The 27,207-nt window shown below is 38.8% G+C and overlaps 1 protein-coding gene across 5 annotated transcripts in view; it reads left to right on the top strand.

The window, feature by feature from the left end:
- Window positions 1–11,569, top strand: part of Ndg (Nidogen) — a 46,897-nt gene extending 35,328 nt beyond the window's left edge. For all 5 annotated transcript variants that reach the window (XM_076443633.1, XM_076443627.1, XM_076443651.1 and 2 more), the window contains 7 exons: window positions 431–774; window positions 4,048–4,384; window positions 5,452–5,680; window positions 7,692–7,867; window positions 7,983–8,091; window positions 10,680–10,798; window positions 10,969–11,569. In XM_076443633.1, coding sequence (XP_076299748.1) covers window positions 431–774; window positions 4,048–4,384; window positions 5,452–5,680; window positions 7,692–7,867; window positions 7,983–8,091; window positions 10,680–10,798; window positions 10,969–11,096 — 1,442 coding nt within the window. In that variant the 3' untranslated portion in view covers window positions 11,097–11,569. The remainder of the gene's footprint in view (window positions 1–430; window positions 775–4,047; window positions 4,385–5,451; window positions 5,681–7,691; window positions 7,868–7,982; window positions 8,092–10,679; window positions 10,799–10,968) is intronic.
- The last annotated feature ends 15,638 nt before the right edge of the window (window positions 11,570–27,207 follow it).

The raw sequence follows: 27,207 nt of genomic DNA on the forward strand, positions 1-27,207 counted from the left end.
AGTTAACCCTTTGCACTGCTTTGTTGAGTGTGACTCGACATCGGAGAAGGGAAAATGTAAATGAAACGTGTTTTTATGTGTATTTGGTTCTTCCTTTATTTAATTAAGTCGTATTATTTAGTTACAAACAAATACAAGTACCACAAATATAAATTGCAACCAAGTTTCGGAGCTATATTTAATATAATTAGTAAACAAAACTGTTTAAAATAAATAGGAGTCAAGGAACTGTCCTTCGAAGTAAATTTTAAATGAAACACTTCAAATAGAAGGTGTTGTTGGCAACAAACGTTGAAAAATAATTGGGTGTGCAAAGGGTTAACGTGTCCTTGGTATCGACACGTCCCCAGAAACATTGCCCCAAATGATTTTCAATATACCAACGTTCTTCGATGTTTGCTATACGTAATACTTTACTGTTGGAATACAGACGAGTGCAGCACGAACGCGGACTGTTCGGAGGGCGAAAAGTGCTCGTACAATCCGACGAGCTCCCGGCACGAGTGCAGCTGCATGCCCGGGTACGACATGGTGGATGAACGTTGTGTGGTGTCTGATTGCTCGACGAAGCCGGCCCAGTGCCACGTGAACGCTCAGTGCGTGTCAACCGGCGGCGGTGGCTACCAGTGCGTCTGCATCGAGGGCTACAACGGCGACGGGATACGTCAGTGCGTCGAGGATCACATCGGCTGCAACGTTCTGAATAATTGTGGCAGGAACGCGGTCTGCGGCTACAACCAGAGCTCTGCGAACTTCGCGTGCACCTGCCAACCGGTATGCTTATTATTGCACTCGGTGTCTTAGATGTACGCGTTGCTGTCGGTTATCGATTTGGTATCGCCTCCGTCGATATTACCTCGCAAATTAGCGGTAGCAACACGTTCACTGTCGAGTAAATACCCCCAAGAAACCCACAAAGCCGAAACAGTTGCTAAAATCGAGACTGGAAAGTTCAAATTAAACACAGTGGCTTCTCAGTGGCTAACCCTTTATTGTAGAACCTACTATATGTGACCAATGTGGCAGTCAACGTGTTATATGTTTTGCTCTCCAAATTGACCCTTCTGTAAATCAATTTTACCAATTAAGAATATTTAAAATTAACTACTAGACTGCGGATCTTTATGCATATTATCGCTTTCGAGAATTTTCAAAAAATGCTAGGATATAAAATATAATATGACAGAATTTAGTACGATTTTAATTTATTTCAGATCTAAAAAGGCTACCACCACGGAAAATAAGATTCTATTTTATTCCACTATCCCTTAAAATTCGTCTACAAAAATTTAAAATTGCATAAACATCCGCAGTCTATTAATTACACTTAAATTTTCAATATAGGCCCACGGAAAAAAGTTTTAAAATGCAACTTTTAGTATTTTTTCTACAATTCCGATCAATTGCTATTTTTGAAAAAAATTTTCACATCCTGTAGTAAACTAATTGCTCTAGCTTCCCAAAAAAGTTGAAATCGTATGGTACAATGTTAAAAAAGTTATCGTCTTTTTTAGAGCGTCCGAATATTAATCCGAGTAACTGTATGTACTTCCTCTTTTAGAATGTATCTATTTGTTTAGATTTCGCGCAATTTTTATTACAATATGTGCTTATGGATAGCGAAATTTATCGAATCAATTTCGAAAAATATAAAACCGCGGTAATTTGACCGGCAGTGGTAGGCTTACAATTAGTGTTAATCAGAAAATCGCTGCAATGAATACACATATCTACACACAGTTTTCATACATTACAAATGAATTGGAAATTACTTTTAAGTAAGTGCTTGATGTACGTCTTAGCAATAGATAAAATTTTAAATTTCTTAACAATTAATCTACATTTGGTTTGATGTATTTTTACGAAAACTTACTTAAAAATATTTTATTTGAAAAAGGGTATATTTGACTTGTAAAAGGGTGAATTTGGAGTGGAAAACCTGTAACACTTCGAGTATCACGACTCCCACAAATGGGAAATATATGTCTGGCCATTTGTCATTGCCATTTGTGAATTTTCGCGGTAATATACTTCGTGTATCGAGTGTGGTTAGAAGGTTTAAAGAATACTCTCGGTATTATACATTTTAACACATTTATATGAAAGTTTAAATTTCTACGACCTGGTATAGCATAGCCACTTGCTTGGCCACAGCTTCAGTACTCAGCTAGAGAACCACTCTGCCGAAAATCGCGATCAAGATCACCAGTGGAAATTACTGTGTTTGCTAATGTGATAGTTTAGAGGGAACCAAGTGTAACCTAACTCAGGAACTCCATCAAGTAGTAACAGACTCCACGAATCAGCCAGCGCATGGATGAACGCGTCACAGTAGACTGTCACTGTAGTATCCGACGGTTTATGACCAGACATCGTCGTACAGAACAATGGACTCGGTCGACATGCAGCGATATTTAACACTGACGGGATTGCAGTTCCCTCGTACCCAAATTAACCACTTGAACGAGTTCAGATCTCTTTGTCGATACACATACATGCCACCTCTGATAAACCTTAAACCAGAAACAACGACATGTATGTCTGACGGCTAGACTGAGTAGTTCTTTGTGTAAAATAAAAGTTTCCAATCAAAATATTTTTCAATCATGTTAGTAAAAGTATTGTATGTCGGTACTCTTCAATTCTTCTAATTTTTCCACTATTCCGAGTTGCAGCCCCTCGTTTTTGTCATAAATGCATACAATCTGCAGCCTATTAGCGAATATCAACGTAGATATTGTAATTATTAGACTGCAGATTTTTACACAAAATATATATTGTCGGTATTGACACGTAGGCAATCATTTCTTAACAATTCGAACGGGTTAAACTTGTACAACCGTCTTTCTCAATTCCTTAATGTTTTGTCTGTTCTATATTCAACTTTCTGCTAAATGCATAAAATCTACAGTCTAATAGTAATTATTAGATCAATCCCTTCGGTACTGAATAGAATGTTGAGTGACGTGGGTCTTTATGCAACATAAAAATTGTACGAATTAACATTAGGTTGTAAAAAAAGAAATGCAGGATTTTTGTCCCTTTGTTTTAATTGCAAGTTTATACCAATAAATATTTACCTTAATTTAATGAGTTATATGTCACTTTAAAGTTTGTTTTACGCTCTATTTAATTATGCTTTTGATATTTAATTTTATTCAAATTTTTATCCAATTTTTTTCTATGAGCACTGTGCATTTGTTGATACTTCCTTCGCCCCATACTTCGTTGATATTCCGAGCCACTTGAGCGGAACTTCGGCCTAGTTTGAATTCATGGAATTGAAATAAAAGCCAAATAATTTTATAAGAATAAAATTAAACATCAGAAGCATAATTAAATAGAGCGTAAAACAAGCTTTAAAATTACATATAACTCATTAAATTAAGGTAAATATTAATTGGTATGAAATTGCAATTAAAACAAAGGAGATTAAATCCTGCATTTCTTTCTTTAAAATCTGATAGTAAGAAACCTAAGTTAGATGATAATGTATTTTCGTTTTTAGTGATCTTAGAAAGTCGAAAATAGTTAAACCATTTCCTTAAATTATTGTAATGTCTCTTCAGTTTTGTATTTAATCTACTTAATTTTCTTATAAATGCATAAAACCCGCAGTCTAGCGATGTATAACATTTATATTCTACAATTGTACATTTGATATGTGACAACCTAATGGTTTGAATTGTCACCTGCTCCTGTAGAGACAATAGAAAGATTGACGTGTTTAGAAAAGGTAGAAGAATGGGTCCTCTAGCGGGTCTAGGACGAAACACACCACCTTTGTTTTCCTCCAATATAATAGCACTTGGCATTTTGACGAATTCAAACCATGAAACGATAACGTTAACAGATTCAGATCCCGAATCGAAACGTTATATGCCCTACAACATAACTATATTTAGTGTAGAATTTGATCGAACCTGAGCGCCGAAAAACATTACTAAAGTTTGAAAAAGAATAGGCTTCAGAAAAATACACAAACATCGCCGTAAATAGTCCAGAGCAAAAAGAAAAATGCTGATGCAAAAATTGACTGATTTCCAGGGATTCTACGGCGACGGGTTCACGTGTCTTCCTCAATCGTCTTGTCGACGTGATCCAGCCCTTTGCTCGCCGAATGCGACATGCGTACCAGCTGGGGACAATCAGTTCGCCTGTATGTGCAACGAGGGCTACACCGGCGATGGGGCGACCTGCAAGCCTCGACCGAAACACGAGTCGAACTTCCTGCTGGTCAACCAAGGAATGGCCACGATGAGGATACCGTTCACGCCGACCTACGACAACCCGGGCAGCCCGATCAACATAGCGTACCAGCAAATGGCCATCGCGATCGACATCGACTGTCTGAACGGGAAAGCGTACTCCAGCGACATCACCGGTAATTCGTTGATATTCCGACAACGGTCTCCCAGTTTTCACTGTTGAGGCTGTCAACTCAGATTAAAGGATATAGCCGGATAAGGTGGTCAAATGTAACCCCATATCAAATAGATCTTTCTTCATAACTAGACTGCGGATCTTTATGCAATTATGGCTTTTGAAAATTTCGCAAAAAATGTTAGGATACAAAATATGACAGAATTTAGAACGATTTTAATTTACAATATTTCAGATCTATTATAAAAAGGCTACTACCATGGAAAATAAGATTCTACTTTATTCCACTTTCTTAACATTCGTCTACAAAAATTGAAAATTGCATAAACATCCGCAGTCTATTCATAACATTGGATAGGACTCTCGAATAGGGTAGCTATCTGTCCGGTTTTCCCCGGATTTGTCCTACTTTTTAGTGCGTGCAGGGACGTCCGGGGGGACTTTCTTTAAGGGTCCGGGTTTTTCTATGTTACTTGCTCAAAGTTGGTCCACTATCACTAGAGTCGTTCCCCGCGAAATCGGACAATTTTTGGAGCACTGTTTCGGATTTTGTTTAATTTTGAATATGTTATAGTTAGACTGCGGATTTTGTGCATTTATGACAATAATGGGTACGTACAATTTAAAGCAGTGTAGATATTAAAAAGATTTAAGGCCATCAGTGTATTGGTTTCACCTTAGCAAGATAATCAAAAGAGCAATGAAATTTTGATTTGGCTCCTGTGTCTTTCAATCAATGCAAACATTTTTTATTTTACATAAAGATCCGCAGTCTAGTTATAGTCTTTAGTGACGTTTAAACGAATTTCTCTCTCTCTCAAAGGATTTTTCGATATCATAAAAATTGTTGATGTCATTAAATTATAAGACTAGAACCTTAAAATCTAATCAAAACCTGTATAACAACGATATTGAAATCTCTGACTATGTTTGGGCTTGCGAAAGAGGATCACCAGCGATCGAACAAACTTCACGCGAGAATTAGAGTGCAATTTTCCGCGAGACCCCCAGCGCGGAACTGGTCCCACCAGAGAATCGACCGTGGTCTAGATGAGATTTATTTTACAGGCAATCGAATAACCGAGTTGAATTACAACGGATCGATAGCCGAGACGTTCCTGCCGAAAGTAAGCAGTCCCGAGGGACTGGCGGTCGATTGGGTTTCGAGAAATATTTTCTGGACCGACTCCGGCAAGACGACCGTCGAGGTAGCGAATCTTGAGACGAAGAAACGCAAGGTCCTTGTTTCCGACGGACTGGTCAATCCTAGGGGGATCGCTGTCCACCCATTCCGAGGGTTAGTATCTCTTTTTGTAGGAGAGTGGTCCTAGGATTAAGAAACCGGATCCGCGATTAACAGAAACCGGGGTCAAATGTAACGATTTAACTTTGGAAAGGGATTTCGCGGAAACTGTTACGCTGAGCACAAAAATTTGTGCACCCAAAACTTATTTAACTGTGTGACATCATTGATTAACATTATCACAGTTGCTCTTCGTGATCAGTAATGGCAAAGTTGTTGATAAGAGGGTAATGGTAGTTATTATCATTTCAACATTCTTTTTGGAGAAAACAGATCACACATAGTAACAGTAAATGAAGCAAGGTAAAACAGTTGTGTAAAAAAACGGAGCTGCCATATAAATCAAATTCTTTATAAATATTATACTACTTTTGTCGGATTACAGATTATTCGGTTTCAAAACTGTGGCTAACGTATAAATCATGTTATCTAACGCATTCTTCGTGTGCCGAATCGTTACACCCCGTGCACTGCATTCATTTTTCATCTGGCTTACAGGAACTGTATGAATCGAGACATACACGGCAATAATACTCCTTATCTTCCTTATCATTACATTCTTCATTCCTGTTCTTCTACCTTTTACTTCATATTTTGCTGTCAGAAGTGTCGTTGTATATGATCGACCTTATTTCTTCCCTATCCCTTTTATCTAACTCTATTTATCAAGGAAATAATCGATCTACTACTGCTGCGTTATTTCGGATAATCGAGGTTCTGCATTTACAATGTTACTTTTGACCTCGATTTCTCCTAATGTCATTGAGATTAGAACGAGGAGAGAAAAAGTAGTAATTATTTAGAATGGGAGTGACCTCATACGACCTTGAGATATGTTGTCAAGGTTACTATTCGGAATAATTTCTGAACAAGCAGCGGTAACAGGTATAGGAAGGAGCTGTTTAACACTAAACCTACCGAGCCTTTTAAAAGTAACTGGTACACGTACCCTTATAAAAATGACAAGATTGATTTTATTTAGACTTTGTGCGTCTCCTATTATAATACGTGCTCTTTCTTATAAAATTCTTATAAAATCATCTTTACTATAATATTTCAATAATTGTAAAATGATACATGGTGGTTCACGAAACTTGCACACATATATAACTTCCAAAGTATGCGTTGCACGAAAAAGTTTTGTTGCATGGTCTGAAGGGGTACAGTTTGTAGTGTATTTATTTTTTACAGGTGGAAGCGTTTCGGAGATTTGAAGGTCGACTTTGTTTTTTTAAATGGAATACTATATTTTTTATACCAAAATATGGAAGAATGTCGAATTCTGAGTAAAAAGGTATTGACCTTCATTGGCCCTAAACCTAATAATTAACGAGTAAAATTTTCAGGAAATAAAATGAAATTACTCGTTAATTATTAGGTTTAAGGCTAATGACGGTCAATACATTTTTTCTCAGAATTCGACATTCTTCCATATTTTGCTATAAAAATATTGTATTCCATTTAAAAAAACAAAGTCGACGTTCAAATCTCCGAATCGCTTCCACCTGTAAAAAAAAATAAATACACTACATAATGTACCCCTTCAGACCATTCAACTTCTCTATACAAAACTTTTTCGTGCAAAGCATACTTTGGAAGTTATACATATAAGTGTGCAGTGTGCAAGTTGCGTGAACCACCCTGTATATCTGAAACCGGTCATTTAGACCAGTGCGTCGTCCTTGCGATATTCTATTTCGATGGGACCGTGCATATGACAGCAATTTGCAGTGCACGATATTTTTATAAGAACATTATAATTTGTCGAAACACATATTAGCTTTACTAGGTGCACTGTTCATTCGTCAGATGATGGCTAGGTAAACAATGTGGTGTCACTATGTCTAGCCTCCCCTACTACCGCGTGGTGGTACGTTTAGTGTTAAAGTAATGACCTTGACAACATATATCGAGGTCACTGAAATCGTTATGGTAGCCGGTTTTCTAATTAAAAAAAAGACATATTGTAATCGGTAGCAATAAACGGAATTTCATCCGGTTCCAGAAAGATATTTTGGTCCGATTGGAACCGTGCCTCGCCGAAATTGGAGTGGGCCAATGAGGATGGGACCAGCCGGGGAATCTTCCTTCAAGGAGATTACGTCAAGCTGCCGAATTCATTAAGTATCGATTGGGCGACGGATGAGCTGTGCTGGGCGGATGCTGGAACGTTTACGATAAGTAAATACAGAACTCCCAGTCGAATTTCTCTGCTAATAAACGCACAGGTCCCCCTAACTCGATAATCCCCCCGATCCGCTGGGGCACCGTTCCGGTTTTTGATGATTGTTCGCAGGCTGCATGAACATCGAGAATAGGGAGATCAACGTAGTCGCGAACGAGCTCACCTACCCCTTCGGACTGGCGATCGCGCAGCAGAATTATTACTGGACCGACTGGAAGACGTAAGCGATCGAACCGACCTTTTTCTTGACCCGGGGAACTGTATGCGTTTACCAGACGGGGAAATAAATGACAGTTCAGCTTCTTCGAATCGCTCTTTCGTCGACGGATAAATAACGATCCGGTCATTTATTCCCTGTCAATCTAATGGCCTCGGCAATGATAGAGGATCGCGGCTTGAACATTTTAATAGAGACACTGCCGGGAATCCGACCATCGCACAGTGGGGCATTTGGCCTGAAAATTCGGAAAAATGTCGATTTCAAAAAGTTTGAAGAATAAGGCTACAGTATTTATTTTTTATTTGTACATCCGTGAAGTACTCTACTGCATCGAAAGATAGATTTTTAAAGCACGTTGCGTTCTTAAACAGTCTCTGAAACAGCGTTCATTCACTAGATATTTTCAAGTGTTTTAAGGAAATTATGTAAATTCTTCCATTGCAAGAAGCTTTTCAAGTATTTATATGTATATAGAGCATTTTCGCACAGATTTCATTTCGTTATCATCTAAATTAGTATAGATATTAATATTTGAACATAATCCATTATTCTGTAAGTTTTTTACGATTATAATACTTGTCGATTTTGTTATACTATTGAGTAATATCCGGTGCTTTTTTCTGGTACCAAAAAGAATTAGTCCCAGATTTGCACAGACTGAAGATTTATAACTAATTTAAGTAGAAATGAGCATCCACAATCGCAGAATGTGTTTCCTGATGAAAATTAATAGTAAGAATATAAAAATTTCTTAAAATATATATTTACTTATTACATAGTTTCGTGATCTATACATTTAGTATTAAAATAATAAATTACATCATTTCAACATAATTTACATGTAAAAATAATTTCATCCAGCTTTTCGGTGGAAGGACTCCATTATCACAATTGTTCTAACAAAAGAGTTGAACAGTATTCAAACCTCTACAAAACTTCTATACATAAAATTTCATTTTGATTCTTTAACACGAACCGTACCGCGACCGGTCACATGATTGCTTTTATATTGCTTATTTTTTAATTGTTGAAATTATAGAGATGCTTCCAGTAGAAATTATTTAATAAATTTCTTTATTCAAGCACATAATACTATAAAAATTGTGAAAAATCTAGATAAATTCAGGCTTGTAATTTTTATAAAACGATATATATCCGATACATTTTGTACCCGGTACAAAATCTATTTTTGATTTCATAATGTTATAGATGACGTTAAGACACGAATTCAAAAATCTACTATTATCACCTTGAGAAGTACCTCACTGTGGTTACTGTGGGTCGGGTGTTTCAAAAGAGATCCCTTTGTGTATAGGATGTCATCTGACAAGACAACATAATATTCAAGTTACACAAGCCAAGTTTAATGAAACTGTTGCGAAAGAAAGCTCTTAGAAAAATATTCTACACGTATTTGTTTTTCCGATGTCGTCGCAAGCAACGAAAATGCGTTTAAAAATGCAGTCCGAGATGACTCGTCCTGAACTGCGACAATCTCAAGTTATCCACCCCATTCCAAGTGTCGAAATGTCATCAGTAGACTGAAGATCTTTTTGCAGATAATATAATATACAGTTTCATGAACTAACTTACAGAAATTGATATCGGAAAAGGATTACTACCGCCTCATATAATTTCCATTCTATCCCAGAGCAGACAAGAATCTCGTTAAACTATTTCAAACTTTTTATTTTACTCCACTAACACGTTTCTCGCTGCGTGTACCGTTTCTCGAAGAACCTTACACATTCAGGTCAAGTAATATTTCCGTTATTGATAGAACAAGGTGAAAGAAAACATGGGAAATTATTAAACATTCATCAAATTTTATATCAGAAGTCGATACTCCTGCAATTCCAATGTGAAATGCAACCCTTATGTTAGTGATGTTCCTCAAATTGAAAATTCATTCAATTTCACCGTACTAATAATACATACATATCTGAACTCTCTATTGTCCCAACAAGTTTCATATGCACCACCGTTTATTGTCAAAATCAATACGAATCAAATCCAGGAATTTAATTAAATTACTGTTCTATTATATGAACTCGCAGTTATCCATGTTTCCTGTGGATAATCGAATTTCTACTGTGAAATGTCTGATTTCTTTCTAATCGGGTTGCAAAATCGATTTCTTTGTTTTAAACTATTAAGTGAATGTGAATGAAACATTGTCCTAAAGAACGTACGAAGGTTAAAATTAATTTCTACAATATATTATTGTTAAAATGTAAAACAAATTAGAGACAATGCGAAGATTCAGTGATGAATCTGAAGTGTTCGCGACGGTGTGGCCAGTTATTGTTAGACCGCGGATTTTTATACAAAATATAAATTGTTTGCATGAATTGCAAGACATAGGATCCAATTAGAAATTCATGTCTGTCTTTAGTGGTTTTATTAAATTGTAAGAAATGTATTAATACTCAAATGATACCCATCATCTTTGCCATTGACACATAAAATCCTGATTCTAGTTACTATAGTTAGGGGTGATAGTCGAAGTTCCTCTTTCGGAAAAGAGACCACGAAGCCGGACAGAAACAGTAAGATATTTGAAATCATGTGTTATTTATCGTTTGCAGTCACAAAATCGAGGTTGCCATGAAGAGCACCGGGGACAGGAAGCCGGCCATATCGATACCACCCGGAGGAAGCGGTAAATTATACGGAATAGTCGTCGTTCCTGAGTCCTGCCCAAGAGGTAAATCAAGTTTTACATCAGCGCGCGACGTGCGCCGCGGCGTGGCTGAAATTGATCGCTTTCCCTTAAAAGTACATAAAAGCGTTGGCCAGCGGCGGCGTGGCCCGACACCGCCGCCATTGATCGACGGTAACCAGATTAATACAGCAATTACTTGTCTACCGCGACAGTGACGAACGCCTGCAAATACGAGAACGGAAGGTGTAACAAGGACCAATTGTGTCTGCCCGATGGCCAAGGCGGCAGGACGTGTGCGTGCGCGGACGACGCGTCAGGACCTTGTACCGATTCTCATTAACAAGTCTAATCCATCGACAGAATCGAAATCCGGCGACGCGGAACTCGGACAACGGCACTATCGCATAGTGGTACTAAAGAAAAATATAGCAGCTCGGAACGAACATCATTTTTTTTTTAACAGATTAAACGGGTTGCGTACCAGTTTGGACGATTGAGGCATGAGGGACAATCAACCATTTTTTTTATATATGATATTATTCTTTCATTAAAAATCAGTATATACATCTTATCCTACAATGTTGGCGATTTTCTGAAAATCGAGCTGTATATCTTTAACTGTTTCGCGTTGGTCGTGATGTCACTCATTAAGTCGCGTGTAAATTATAATATTATTTCTTTGTATGTTTAGTTTGTCGTCCATGTTTTCGAGTAACACACTTTTTGTATCTAATATAACCGCAGCGTGAAGCTGGCTGTATGGTGCTGCGGCACGGTGCCGCGTTATTTAATAAAAGTTTAAGACGTAACAAATGAGATTCACTTTTTCCCATCTCCTTTCACAAGTAATTGCAAAAGTTGTTTGATTTTTTATCTGTTTGACCTTTGATCCACCTGTGTTTAGTAAATGTATATTAATAACTTTTTGTAATTTTTGTATCACGAAGACATTGAAGAAAACGAACAGTATACGCGTTATATTAAATCATAAGCCCAATTCGACCCCCAAAGGACCAATCGATTTAATAAAAAGAGTATCAGTCGTGTATTAAAAATGTAAAACGAAAGCAATTTAGTCGATGCTGACAAAGAATGAGTAGATTAGAAGCACCAGGCCAACGATAAAAAAAAATTCTACATGGAGCTGGCACGGCCTCGTTAATCAAAGGATTAATAAACGTTCTCGCCGGTTAAAGAAAACAATTAAATGCGTGGCAAAATTCATTGAAGCTTCTATTACTTTATTCAGTAGCTTCCGCTCTAAATGCATAAAGAACCCCAATATATTCCATACATATTAAGGGGGAGTATTCCGCGAAAAATCAATCAATAATTATTTTTCAAGTGAAATCTCGAAGCTACGTGGTTTTATGGCACTTTTTACGTTGATGTTAATGGTAATGAATAAACTGTGGATTTCCTGCATTTATGAGAAACATGAATAGATGTAATAGAAAACTACAGATATTTAAAGGATCTAAGATTAATGTTTCATTATTTGCGACGTATTACAATTGATTATAGAAGCAATACATTCTCACTTAGCTATTGTTCCTTACAAGCTCCTTTATGTCATGCAAAATCAGTGAAAATCATCAATTTTGAGGGCTGTTTTCACCCTTTTAACACGCTTTTCGCTAAAATTTTATCAAAACCGATGTGTGCATCATATACTGAATTTAATGGTAAACCAAATTAAAAAATTGTAAGTAAATCTCACCATTATTCATCTAAAGCATTGCCTATTACTCAGGACTGTGTAATGATTTGAAACTGACACGAAATTATTAAGGTTTTAAAACATTATGCACACATTTTTCCTTAGCAAGTCTCACAATTTCGGTGGGGTCAGACTAGAAAAAATAGAAAGTGAAAAAATAAGGACCGCCGTAGTGTGCACGCAGAAAGTGAGATTTCCAGTGAATGACCTCCCTCAAAAACCATTAGACTAATTTCCGCGTATCCTCCGATTGATTTATCCGGCAGCGGAGCTTGCGAGGAGCCTCGTCGCGCAGTGGCAGACCAAGGCAAGTGGGGGCCCTAAGCGGCCAAAATTTCGGGCCCCCCTCCCCCCCCAACAAAAAGTTTCAAGAAAACTCTTATTAAGTTATACACAAAAAAGAAAAGTAATCAGAAATTCCATACCATAACACATTATATATATTTATTAAAAAACATACATACATTTTACACATTTTTTATTTTATATGAATTTCCGTCTTGCTTTGTTTCTTGCAAATTCATGAATTATTTTGGCAGTATCAATTCGGCTTAAAATTTTCTTGTCCATATACAGAATAGCCATATTATTTAGCCTTTCTTCTCCCATAGTGCTCCTTAAATAATTTTTTACACGCTTTAAAACAGAAAACGATCTTTCTCCTGACGCATTAGATAACGGAATTGTTAAAAAAAATTTCAATAATAATTCAACATTCGGAAATGTAAAAGACAATTCTTTGGCTGCTCGATAGATATCTGGTGTGGTTTTTATGCTGTCCTCGTTTTCTTTCAGAAACATTAAAAAATGGTCACATTCATCTTCAATAGTATAAATATCAATATCATTTTTGTAAATATCCTTCAACTTATTCATCGCGATCTTTTTTTCTTCTTTTGATAAATTCAAATCAGAAAATATTCGAAAAGGCTCTACAACAACTTCATACGCTTGCATTCTTCGAGATAGTTCTGCCTTGATGTTATCACATACAACATAAAATGAATTGACTATAAAATGTTCTCTTATTGTAAATTCATATCCGACTTTTTTGTTTTCATCAAAAAACATTTTTCTCTATTTGTGTCTGCGAGTTTGTCCTTCTTCTACATTAAATGATAGCCCTGAAAAATCAGTTGCCTCTTTTTCAACTTTTTCAAATTCTTCTCTGAAATTATTTATAAAAGAACATAAATATTGTGACAAAAATAATCGCACAATATGTATTTATTATTTATATTAGATTTTCTCGATTATTTTATGGAGGGTTTTTTGAACCTTTTCGGTCATTTCCAAAATCTTTAAGTTAAGATATTTTAAGAGCTTGGGGCCCCTTGGTATCCGGGGCCCCCCGCGACCGCTTAGTCCGCGTACCGTTAGATCCGCCTCTGTCGTCGCGTAAAGTGGCGTCACCATCGAGCAGAAACGGAACTAAGTTTGCCGCACGTTCGAACGAGCAGGGAAACGAGGGAACCGCGAGCAGGAGAAGAGGGCGAGGGGTGGTTGAAGAGACAAAGCTTAACGTCAGGAACGATGACGGGTGTTACGGTAACGGTTGGCCGATGCCTTGCTAGACTGCGCAGCGCGGCGCGGCTGCGAAGTTGTCGGCGTGATAATGAACCTTCGGTTCAGCTTTCGCGCGGAGAGTTCTTTGTTCGCGCGAATAAATAAACTTCCGGCGTAATAATGCGCGAGCCCTCGCCGTCGAAGGGGTGGCCAATTACCGTGTTCATTATCGCCGTAACAGCCGCCCATTTCATTTTCCCGTCGCTACATTAAGTTAATAAGCAACTACTTAGAAGCCTAATAAGAATAACACGGTTGGTAACCGCCGCATAAAAATATAGTTTCCCGGTTGCCTACGATCAATTATCTTTTTATAACGGTGATTAAACGACGGCGAGGAAGCGGGGCGAAAGGGGACTAAGGCTTCTGTCTGTGGAGAACCATCTCGGAAAAAGGCAGCGACAAGCGTTCGGACCCCTCGCAAAGAGCTCGCGTCGTCGAACAATTCCACCGAACTAGACAATTAAATTTTCCTTACCGCGATCCCTTTGTGTCGCGTCTAATTGGCTGACCGCAAAATCAGACGGGTCGCCGCAGCCCCGCGAATGCAACTTGGCCTGCCAGCAAAGCGAAGACAGTAGATAAGGCGGCCCGACGAACCGACAAAGGACATCAAACCTGCAGCCCCGGCTACGTCCCACTCGCAGAGACAAGAATCTCCCAGCAATATGTCTACCGTGCAACCCCACCGACGTGCTTCTTATTTCTCGACTTTAAATTCTTTCTGCTCTTACCCTCCTAGATTGTAACACTTGCTGAGATAACGATGTATGCTAAATTTGGAGGTTATTCGTTATATTTTGCAGATATTGTTTGTTTTTTAATAATTATGTGCGGTACATCCAAAAATGTGTATACAAAATCTTTCTTGTTTTACCATTAAATTCAGTACATCATGCAGAATATGGCAAAGATAAATTGATTTGAGATTGTAATCCTACGAAAAATTCGTGTCAAATATCTTTCAGAATATTCACCAGTAGAGAACGGATGTTATGTAGATTAAAAAGAAGAGTGGTTGTAATTTGACATAATGGAAACATTGAAAGTATTACAGAGAAACTATACATATGTTACTTTGGAGTTATTAAAACAATTGTAGAAGGAAAGACATCTCTCTACGAAACATTATTTATTTTGCATGTAGATTCAAAGTCTACTCTTCAGCAAAACCTTATCGCAAATGCGGCACGGGTTCCCGTTGTCCGATTGCTTTCAAACGCATCATTTCCTCAGCAAGTCTCACGATTTAGGGGAGTAGGACCGGAAAAAATCGAATGACGAAAAATACGGACCACCCTAATCCCCAGGTCCGTCGTTTAACAGCGGGGAACTCATGAATGTGTGGAAAAGTGTCGTTACCCGGACTCTACCCGGGAAATTACGCGAGCTTCTTGTCTCCTTTGCGGCCCGGTAAAAAGACCTCGAAATCTCCGCCTTAATATCGTCGAGGTTTGTTACACGGATCAAATATTTGACGAAGAAACAACCGAGACCGGCCCAGTCTCGCGGACTAACTTTTTCAGAAGACAAACACCCCGACGAACCCAATATCGTAGAACCCTGAATATACCCTCTTTCCCATGAATATCGATGCGAACTTACTGGTAGTCTACCCGGAAGCTCTATTTAAACTGGATCCTCCGACGATCGAACATCGATCACTTGATTGCTTCTTCTCCGTCTTCTTCTTCTTCGTTCGTCCTTTAATGTCGTTCGTTCTTTGACGTCGCCTCGACAGTTCGGTCATTAGCGATGAACTTATCAGTATTTAGATTTCCATTCCCTGTCTGCATAGATTTTTCGAATTTCAGGAGGATTTCCCCTGCTCTTTTTACACCTGCAAATTTCGTTGAATTCTTAAAAAATTTTGTATATTTTGTGTGTGCGTTGAACTTATTTTGTACAATAATATAAATTGTTTCTCCGAATATAGAAGTGGTCAATATTGCATAATATACCTACGAAAACGTAAAGGAACATTTAAAAAAATCGATTTTTATCTTATTTGATGTCATTAAGTCCGATGCACCGTATAAAAAATTTAGGAAAAATTAAGAACATATACTATAATATGCTATAATATAATCTGCTAAATAATACTAAAATTATATACTAAATAATACTATAAAAATTAAGAACATATACTATAATAATCTGGAGAAAGTGTGGTTGGCTTTGAACGATCTCTACAAGGTACGTTACTTCATTATTTGAACGTTATAAATTATACATTTTTAACTGTATCAATATTTGGTGGATAATGCGTATTGATCATTCTGTTTCAATGATTAGCGCCAGAAATTATTATAATGATTATATATGAATATATGGATATGTGCATGAAATGACCACAAAGATATGTATTATAATATTCAACAAGTACTTTATGTTGATTGTTACACGCAATAAAATTTCGAATTTCGAAACAATACATTTCAGTTTTGATATGAATAATTTAAGGAAACAAATTTGTAGGAGAACTGAATTTTTTCAAAAGGGTGAATTTGGAGTACGAAACCTGTATAAAGTACAGTAAATCCTGATGGGACACGACACTTAAATAACACGGGACAATCTCACATGAATTAAATTATCTCTACTTTTAGATACAATATGGAACGAACGTAGGAAATATCTTGGGATTGGAGTTAAAATTGCTTGCGCGGGGATCATATAATAAGATAAACATTAACTTGTTGTTTCACAATCTTTCTTAGCTCGCAGCTACCTTTAAAAAGTTTTTTAATTCAGCGTCGCCGTAGGGCAAACCGCTGCTGTTACAACAGTTTCCGAGTGTGGTTGTGCGTTTTGTTCTCGAGACCCAAAAAGTCAAATTGAAAATATAAAGAATAAACTAACTGAAAAGAAATTTTAACGTCCTCCGAATTTACTCAATTTAATCTCCTACCACTGATTCAGGTGATTTCATGTACATATGCATTATTTATTTATCTATCTAGTCTCTATATATATTATATATATATATATTAATATAACATATTATAATTATTATATTATATTATATGTACATAAAAAGAAAGTCCTGACTCACTGACTCATCAACGCCCAGACTAAACCCTTGCACCTAGAAAGCTCAAATTTTGCACAGAGGTTTCCTTTATGATCTACACAAGAAATGAGAAAGGATATTTCGAAATTAAACCCCTAAGGGGGTGGAAAGGGATGCAACGTTTGTATGAGGAATATTTTATTTCTGGTCGGATTTGCTTGAAACTTGGTCCTAATGCTCTTTGATATAATTAATCAAACACCTATTTCGGCATTTTAAAAAATTCAAGCCCTAAGGGGGTGGAAAGGGGTTGCAACGTTTGTATGAGGAATATTTTATTTGTGGTCGGATTTGCTTGAAACTTGGTCCTAATGCTCTTTGATATAATTAATCAAACACCTATTTCGGCATTTTAAAAAATTCAAGCCCTAAGGGGGTGGAAAGGGGTTGCAACGTTTGTATGAGGAATATTTTATTTGTGGTCGGATTTGCTTGAAACTTGGTCCTAATGCTCTTTGATATAATTAACCAAACACCTATTTCGGCATTTTAAAAAATTCAACCCCTAAGGGGGTGGAAAGGGGTTGCAACATCGACATTATCAACATCCGCCAGTTAGTTTATTCCTATTCCGATATATGAATTTACATTATCGACGAATTAAACTATGTGTGTACAATTTTTTTTCATATTGTCAAAATTTTTGACGTCATTAGTGCGCCCATTGTGCGCCTCTCGCCAGGGCAATCCGCTCAGAGGGTTGCTAGTATACATATTATAATCATTGAGACGTATAATCATTAGGACAATCTGTACATACATGAAAACCACGTGTTCGAACAACATAGAATTCAGAAATCGGTTCGAATATTGGAGGTGCCACTGTATCGTGAATTGAAGACGCGAATACACTCCGCATTATGATGCCATGTTTGGTCTCATTTTAATCACAGAAACGTCATAGATATGTTGCTAAAACTTTTATAAAAAAATAATCCTAAACACAAATGTTTCGTGAATGGATTAACAGTGGAAATACATCTTTCATGAATGTTGTCCGCATCTCTTTCAGAATATTACAGTTGTCAGATAGTTATGCAGCACGAAGAACAAGCAACTGCTCCATTTCGGTTTTTATTAGGTCAGTGCAAGTTCGGTGCATTTCGAGTAAGAAGGAATCAGCCGTACGCCGTTCGCTCGTCGACGACGAAAGATCCACCGGACCTCGCGTCGGTAAAAACTACCGAACGCTTGCTGGTAATCCCGTAACGAAGCACAGATAATCCAGCGTCGAAAGGGAATTACACCCTTTTTGGGACTCTGTCTCTCCGAGTCTTCAGCTGTTCAACGCCCCAGAAACTTTCATGCACGGCGATCTCTAGAATTCGCACAGTGGCACACAATGTACGACGCTCGTTGTTTAATTAACGTCCAGTTTGGAATGGAAGCAAAACCGAAAAAAGTAGAAAAACTCTGTTCTGAATAAGTAAGGCTAGCACGTGTGCTACATTTTTCCATGTGACCGTTGTAATCTCCGACACGATTTTAACGTTGTTCCACTAGCTTTTCAATTCTGTTGCTCTTATTAATCGCAAACACAAGCATGATATTGACGCAAAACGATTTACAAATTTCTAGTCAATGTAGTGAATTATTATGAATTTAATCAAAATTGAAAAAACGAGAAATTCAAGTAATAATTATTTTTAGGCATCTCAATTTTGTTAACACTAAATTTACCGAGTACTAAAAGCGATTAACATATTTTAGCATACAAAAATCACGAGAGGGTGTATATATTTAGATTTTCTGCAATTTTTATTACAATATGTGTTGGATAACGAAATTTATCGAGTGAATTTCGACGTATCTTCGTCGTGTGAATAATTGTACGATGAAAAATAGTGTTAATGTTGCATAAATTAGCAATTTTGCATTGAAGCAATCAATTTTTATATGTATAAATATAATATTTTAGCAATTATACATTAATATTATATTTAACAAGTTAACTGCAGGTAACGTTAATCGTTTCACGGATAAGAAACATGGTTTTTGTAGATTCTGTAGGTTTCACTAAAAGAAAAATTTCTGTACATTTAGCAATCTTTTGGAATGAAATGGTCCAGATCGGCAACTTTCGCCCTATAAAAAGTATCGGATACCAAAACCTATTAAAGTTCTCCCCGACGTCCACCGAAGTGAAAGTGAAAAATAGTTGCCAGAGTGGAAGTTGCCAAAGAACAAAGTTCAGGTAGCGGTAACTGAACGGTCCACGATAAACTTCCGTTTCAAGTTTTCCCAATCGATTTCGAAATGCCCCGAGTTGTTTCCCGGTTCTTGCATTTAATTCAAAACATCCTCGACAAGCCACGATCAACTGAGCACACGGTCCTCGCGGTTTCGTTCTAGGAACCTGATCAAAAGCGGGGCTGGACCGGGTCAACGTGCACCGGGAAAAGATGAATGCTAGAGCGAAAATGGTAGCGGGTTCGCCTAGCTATGGAATAGCATTTCGGCGAAGATCAAAGTATGGTTGCAGTCTCGAGAAAATTGAAGGAAAGTATTGCGGAAGGGGATGTTGCAGCGAAGCATGGTCGGCAAGGAGGATGCGCTTACCGAGCGGGGGAACAAACGTGGCCGGTGCAATTTGCAATTTGCAAAAGAGCCAGCACTTTTGTCGATCAGAGGCCGGTAAATGGCCGCACGAATTGGAAAATGTCGGTTAGACGTCTGCCAGTGACGGGTGCTCGATCAGCCGGGTTCGACCGTGCCCTTTCACCGGGGAGTCCTGACTTTCTCGCTCGACCCCGGGGTTAAAACACCCCATTTCCCTCTTTGCCGGAGCGCGGCGTGGCTTTCTTTCCGATTTCATCGCATCGAACGAATTAACGGACCGAACGCGCGGACACCGGCCGAAAATGCACTGCCGCTTAAAAATCGATGGCGAACGGGAACTCGGGCGAAATCGAGAGTCTGCGAACGCGTGCTCTTTTCACCATTCGAATTATCGACAGATCTGCTCCGACCGATTAAAAGAATATTTTCGCCGCGGTGCGCTATCTCTTGATACGGACTGTTCATACTCTAAAACAGAATTGGTGAAATAGTAATTTTCGTTGTTTCATTATAATTGTGAAAAAGCTTGTGTGAAAGCTCGAACAGCCGGACTTCAATGCTTATTCGTTATTCACACAATTTTTCTGATATTTTCGGTGGTGTGACAAGAAAATGTTTCCTACAAGATGTAATCAATACTCAATTTTCTACAAATCTCAATATAAAAAAATTTGAAGAATTCTTCTTAATAAAATCATATTATAGTGTACTGTATTTTTAATGTATTAATACGTAATGTATATTATAATATACAATAATGTCATAGCTGACGCCAAGACGAATCCAACGACCCGTTTAATGTGGTCTTTAAGTCTTGAAATGACGAGTATGTTAAAATACGCGTGAACAGCTAATTCGTCGTTCTGGCACACTGTGCGGCGGAAGCTCAGTTCGGAGTGCAACTTGTCCCGTGCATTTAAACGTTCACTTCATCACGGACTGCATGCTGTTTAACTGCAGCGCCATCGATGTACTGAGTTAAGTGCCTGAAACAACAGGAAAACGAGACTTCGTGGACACCTGGAGCCGTTTTCGCTCGACGATGGACCATTCAATTCTTCATAACATTTATTCCATTCAATTTGATTATTTCCAGTAGATCAGAGGCGCGTATTCGCCGGCAAACATTTGCACGCAATTCGGGTCGAAACGAGCTCTTCGCCAACAGTTATACCGCGGCGCTGGTGCATTTAATGAATGCTATAACGTAGCAAGTTTAATTACTTTATGGAACTCGGAGACGCGTTTGACTCGTCTGCCACGGCGCGCGCCTTTGATCGTTCAATTACGGACGCACGAACTCACCGGCCAAGATGCGTTGCCGTGAAAAAGATGTCGGCGACGACGACGGCTATCTTTTCCAATGGATCGAACCGGAAACATTCCCGGTTCCCGAAGGAAGACAACGCTGGCGTCGGCAAATAGCCTCTGCCTCTCTTCGTTAACGTGTGCCTGCGTCTCTCGCGTTTGGCAAAACACGGATATTTGCGAAATCTCGATTCTAGTTCGTGTGAACGTTGTTTGTTCATCCGGGGCCTTGTAACGCCATGCCAAAGATTCTGTTTGCCTGCGTTTTCCAAGGATTTTCACAGCTTTACCGGCACTTCTATACGTTGGACATTCTTGCCTTCGAATATGTTCGAACTGTTCGGGTCTTTCATGTAACTTGATTTCTTTGAGCTATTCGAAAGAATTTTTTCAAACATCGAAATGGGGCCTCGTGAAGGACCTCCGGCTAGATCGAGACAGTGTCCTAATTCGAGTCCTGATATGCATATGTATACTTCTTGAAGAGCAGAAGCTCGTTAACACTAAACCTACCACCACCGGTCACACTAACCGGTTCCAGACTTTTTATTTTACAATTATTGAAATAGTAAAAATGATTTCATGAGAAATGATTGTATAGATATCTTTAGTAACCAGTTTCTTATACTAATGTCCACCGAACCAGAAGATTCATCCCTAGATTTTTTACATCCGGTATGTTTTTCCTCTTTCTGTAACTATTTTACAAAACATACGTACGTAGTTAACCTAGTACAACTTGTCTTATACTAATCATGGTGTCTAGGCATCTCGACTATAGCTTATAAGAGACCATACCATATAATCTATGCAATTGATTGATAAAATTGTTTACTTGAAATCGTAACCGTCGTTTTTCATCTTAAAAGAGGGGCCACGAAGTTTTGCGCTTAATATTTGACTTTTCTTCGTATTTAAATTATCCCTGTGTGTGCGACTCGTTCTGCCCGTCAAAAACCCGTTTGTTGACCAAAACCGACATAAAATTCCTCCTTGTTTCCTGCATCGAATTCTCCACGTGATTTTCCGGTCAGAGCGTGCGCCTCGGAAATAAAACTTTAACGGAAACAAAGCGACCCTATTGCGCTCGCGTGCTGTTGCCTTTTTCTCATTGTTTTTTTTTCGCTCGATAGCTAACGGCTATTTTTGCGCGCGCCGTTCTTCCTTTCTCGCGGGGAAAGACCGGTTGCATCATACAATACAATACCAATCACGCGTTTGTCGACTTTTATCGATACCATAGTTGGCGAGCATTTCCATTGATGGGCTCGAAAATTGATTTCTCTCATATGGCAGAACCTCGTTCATTCTAACCTCGTTTATTCTAACCTTGTTTATACGAATCAGTTAATATACTAAACTTTATATTGACGAACCCAATAATGCAAATTACGACTTGTAAACGTAAAAATAGGACTTTCTAGGGTGATCGCGGCCTAGATTGATCTTCTATCTAGCGTTTTTGACTACTGAGAAAACCTATCTTTGCATGATCTAGAAAAGAGAAGGCGCATCCCGCACCTTTGCAATCCTAGAAACGAGTCTACCCCCTTAAACCACAAGATTCCGTAGGAAAAATTGGTATTTCTGATAATAAAAATTTCTCTCTTAAAGAGGACAATGTCTAAAGGTTTTCAAGAGTTTCCAGCCAATCCTTTCGAACAATTTCAGCCGACCGGACTGTTCCGGTTGATTTCCGGTGGTCGGCGTGTCGCCGCGACAATTGCCTGCGCTACGTTATCAACTTTCCCAGGACCTTTGACCAGCTCGGCCGGTGCCACGAATTGGAATCGCCACCCACGTAAAATACAACGCAATCTGGTCAGTGTCGATACGAAGCACAGCACGCTCGCAGGTTGAACGTGGCTACTTGCTGTGAACCTGCCAACACGAACCTCGCCGAACTGACTCGACCCGCTTGTTTCGCCGAACAAAATGTGCTCGCCACTGCCCCTCTGGTCTTTCTTATCCAACTTCCGCTTCTACTCTTCCCTTACCTTCCTTTTGACTCCACGCATGTTCCACTTTCACGCGAATTTCGCACATTTTCGAATGCTTTCGTGTGCAATCAGGCCAATCAGCCACTTCGTTTCTGTATTTCCGACAATTTTTCTGTTTTTCTGTTGTAAACACATCTTGGATTGTTTAGTACACACAGTTTATGTTTTTAGCCCTTCCCAGTAGACTGTGTTCTTTATGAATTTATGATAGAAATTTCTAACGGGGGAGAGGTCCTAGTGTTGGGTCATCGATTTTCATGCAAGCCCAAGCATAGCCACTGATCAGACACTTTAACAATATTAGTGCCGAACAACGATATATCGTTGTTATGCGAGTTCAGATTACATTTTGAGTGTCCAGAATTTTTTTCCATCAAGAGACGTCGTCTCTCGGAGCCGTCCCCTCATTCTATCTCGCGTATTCCCATATCTTGCATTTCTATATTTTAGTATTTCATACCAGTATTACTATATCTTGCGTTCCATTTAACAAGGACTAAAAAGTAGAAAATAAAAAATATATAGAAAAAGTTTTTTAAAAACCACGCTTATATTAAAATGCATTTAAAAGGAGAAAATAATTTTTTTAGCCATTAGTGAGTATAAATGAGAAAGCGTGGAGCGCCCACGAAGATTGCTAATGTCTAAAAAAATTATTTTCTCTTTTTTAGTGCACTTTAATATAGGCGTGGTTTTTAAACAGTTTTTTTAATACATTTTTTTTGCTCTAGGTTCAGCAGACGAAGTTATATTAAAAAATCGTCGACCTCACTACTGTGACATCTCCTTGTAAGCGAAATATCAAATTGTAAAGTCATCCGGGAACGTTTCGAATCTGTGCGCGGCAGACCTACGTGCAATCCTCACCGAACAACCATTTCAATCTCAAATACAAATGTTCCGTGATTTGGATCTCGCCGGGTAGAGTTAGTCTGTGCATGCACAAATTCGCGGTTCTTAACTTCGATTAATCTATAGAGAGCGTCGATTTTCCGAATGAAACTAAAGCTCTCCAGCGGGCCGACGTTTAAATTAAAAATTCCGCGGGCGTTTAATTGTTGTAGCAATCGTCTGGCAAACGAAAAAGTCCGAGCCTGATTCCCGGCTGAGCGTTCTTCCTCACAATATAGTTTCGCCGTATAAAGCTTGCACGCAGCGCGCATAAAGGACGGTATTCTTGGTGAAAAGCCTTTCATGCCTGCCTTATCCGCAGGCCTCTGCCCCGAAGAAGCGAAATACTTTATCGCGTGATCGCGAAAGGGTGGCTCCTTGCTTGGACGTCTGATAAAGCCGTCCGTTTTTACGAAGAGCTCTTATTTTCTCGCCCGCTTTTAACTCTCGTTAGCAGTGCGTATTGCACTACCCTGAAATCCCCGGACGAAGGAGGGTCTGATCTCCGCTCGGGGGATCCTTTCCCAGTTATCTTTATGGCGGCTGATTTATCCGGCATTGTGCAAGATAACAGGGGAGAAAGGATCCGTCCCTTTCCCCCTCCCCTGCCCCTCCGGGTACCCCGTCACCCGATTCGATAATTAAATCACGATTCATCGAGATTACTTTTTAATTTCATCGCGATATCGTGGCCCCGTGTCCTTCCATTTGTCCAACGGATAGCCCCGGGAGCAAAAAGGTTAACTGGATTTCCAACGGTGTTACATCTTCGAGGATCTCGCCGAGAAGGGCGCCGCGTCCGACTCGGCGATGGAACGACTTTCCAGCAGGACCTTTTTCCGCCGGGCGAGACAGACGCTCGGAAAAATCGCGGACAGAAAAAGCCCGACGGTTACAGGTGTCTATAAAATGCTAAACCACACTCTTGGCTAAGTAAACCGAAACATTTCGCGCGGCGGTTTGTCATTCGAGCACACTATGTAATTCGAGCTGTTCGGACCGATCGACGAATGGTTCGCTTATTTTTTTCTATGTACACCCTACTATTCCTAGCTTCCGTGCAGAAAAATGTTCATCAGTCGTCCTATTAATAATGTTTCTAAAAACTATTCAATTACGGGATGAGGGATCATAAATCTATTCATAATTTCTTTGACGATTTCATATTCCATGTTTCAACTTAGCGACTTTCTTTGAACAGTTTCGATACTTCGCTCATGCATCTAAAAGCCATTCAATTTAATCTTCTAATGATTTTGTTTCAGCTTCCTCGCAGAACAATATTAATACTGCGTCATGCTCGCAAATTTCCAACAACGTTGTCCCATTAATAACGTTTTTAGACATGGGTCGAGTTACATCGCCCCAGCTTGAAGTCTTTCGTTTTCTCGGAAATGAAAAATGTTCGTCGTAAACGAATCAATCGAGTTTTATCCTTCGATACGTTCCAATTCGTTTTGATGCAGCTATGACGCATTCGCAAAGGAATTTATCACGATGTCAAGCCCCGCTCTACTCCGCCGATTCAAAGGGAAACGCAAAAACGCTGGCGTGGAAACAAGCCGTACACGAAATATCCTGGATATCCAACGATCGAAAACACAGGGCTATACTTTACAGGGAACTTCCGAGAGTAAACTTGGCGTGTTTTCCAGCGACGATCCAGCGGGAGCTGGAAGCGTAGCACTTCGATTTTTGTAATCATTTCTATTTGCGCGCGCTTTTAAATCAAACCGACAGCGCACCAAGCCAGCCCGTTTATTTTTCACGTTGAAATGCATCGTGTGCTTTTTTCGTCCTTCTACGTCGAAAATATTTGTATGCTCCTCAACCGTTTTTATATTGCGCGTTATATGTACAATGTATTCGTCATTCGAGCGCATCGCCGCGGCGTTGTTGCCCAATGCTCGCGCAGAACTCACTCAAATGGCGCAACAAGTCGAGAAAACGCATTCGCGAGCTTCCATTTGCGATTTCAAGTTCTATGAACATTCCATTTTTTTATGAATTGGCGAGTTCTGCGATAAAAAGTAATGGTCATCCGTCCTGGGCGGTGAATCTACACCTCTGGATCGCACAGTGGTCCGAGAACGCGATTTTACTGGCCAAAAAGTCAATTTTTCGAAGTTCAACATTTTGAAAAACGTTTTTGGCTATAAAGTAACAATACTAGAAACCTTCAAAATCCAAAAATATTATCCATTTCAGATAATTTTGTAACCGAGGGTAATGCTCTAAAGACAAAATTCTGAAATTCAAAGGGAAAATTATTATTCTAAGCACTCGTTATAGAGCATTAAATAACAAGTTCCGATAAATGTTTTATATACAGGGTGTGGCCGGACGAGTGGTACAACCTAGCAGGGGGTGATACTACATGTAAAAATAAGTCGAAAGAAGGAATAACATTTTTGCGTTTGACGCTTCGCGCGCGTTTTCGAGAAAATCGAGTTTAAAGTTCCGCCAGGTGCGCGTGCTTTAGTATATGCACAAAGTAGAATTGGTTGATCATGGTCAGACGCGTCAGACGATTCCTGTGCAATAGCACGAGTATTCGCTACATTTTCAAACTCGATTTTCTCTAAAACGAAGCGTCAAACAAAAAAATGTTATTCCCTTTTTTTCGAGCTATTTTTACGTGTAGTAACACCCCCTGCTCGATTATATCGTCCGTCCGGCCACACCCTGTATACTGCAATCAAAAAATATATTCAATAATGTCATATAAAAAATCTAAATGGGTCATCTGACCCCTCGTGGTAGGTTTAGTGTTAATCCTGTATTATAAAATGTTACCGTACCTCACCGTTCCTCCAGTTTAGGCGATATACCTGTAAAGGACGTTTTAACAAGGAATCTGCTTTTGTCTATACATATATTGCTACACAATCAAATTTTGCAAGAACTTTAACAGCTTGTATCTCAATAACTATTTGTTTGCGACACGTGGCTCCTTTCAAACTTTTGGTCTTCTCGATGAGTAGAAGATATTGATATGAAAACAAACTTTAACAATCATTTTCTTTGTTATAAACAATTTTGCGGCAAGTTTCTTTAACAAATGTCCACCGATCCAGAGGTATACATTCACCCCTACGACGGATGACCATTACGTTTTATACACCCTGTACGTAATTAAAATGATAAGTGGACTATGGATTGTTATTGCAAGAGGCAGAACCTAGACGAAAATCGATCTGCAGTCTAAAATAATGCTTTGCAGATGGTAGTAGGCTTCTAGCTTGTCCCTCTTGCAAAGTAGCGTTAACACCCTTTAAAGAAATCGCTTCTATACTCCACTTTAGCGCGCCTAAGAGCGAATAAAAATCAATTT

Source organism: Lasioglossum baleicum, chromosome 2 (genome assembly GCF_051020765.1).
Source record: "Lasioglossum baleicum chromosome 2, iyLasBale1, whole genome shotgun sequence".
Lineage (NCBI taxonomy): Eukaryota > Metazoa > Arthropoda > Insecta > Hymenoptera > Halictidae > Lasioglossum > Lasioglossum baleicum.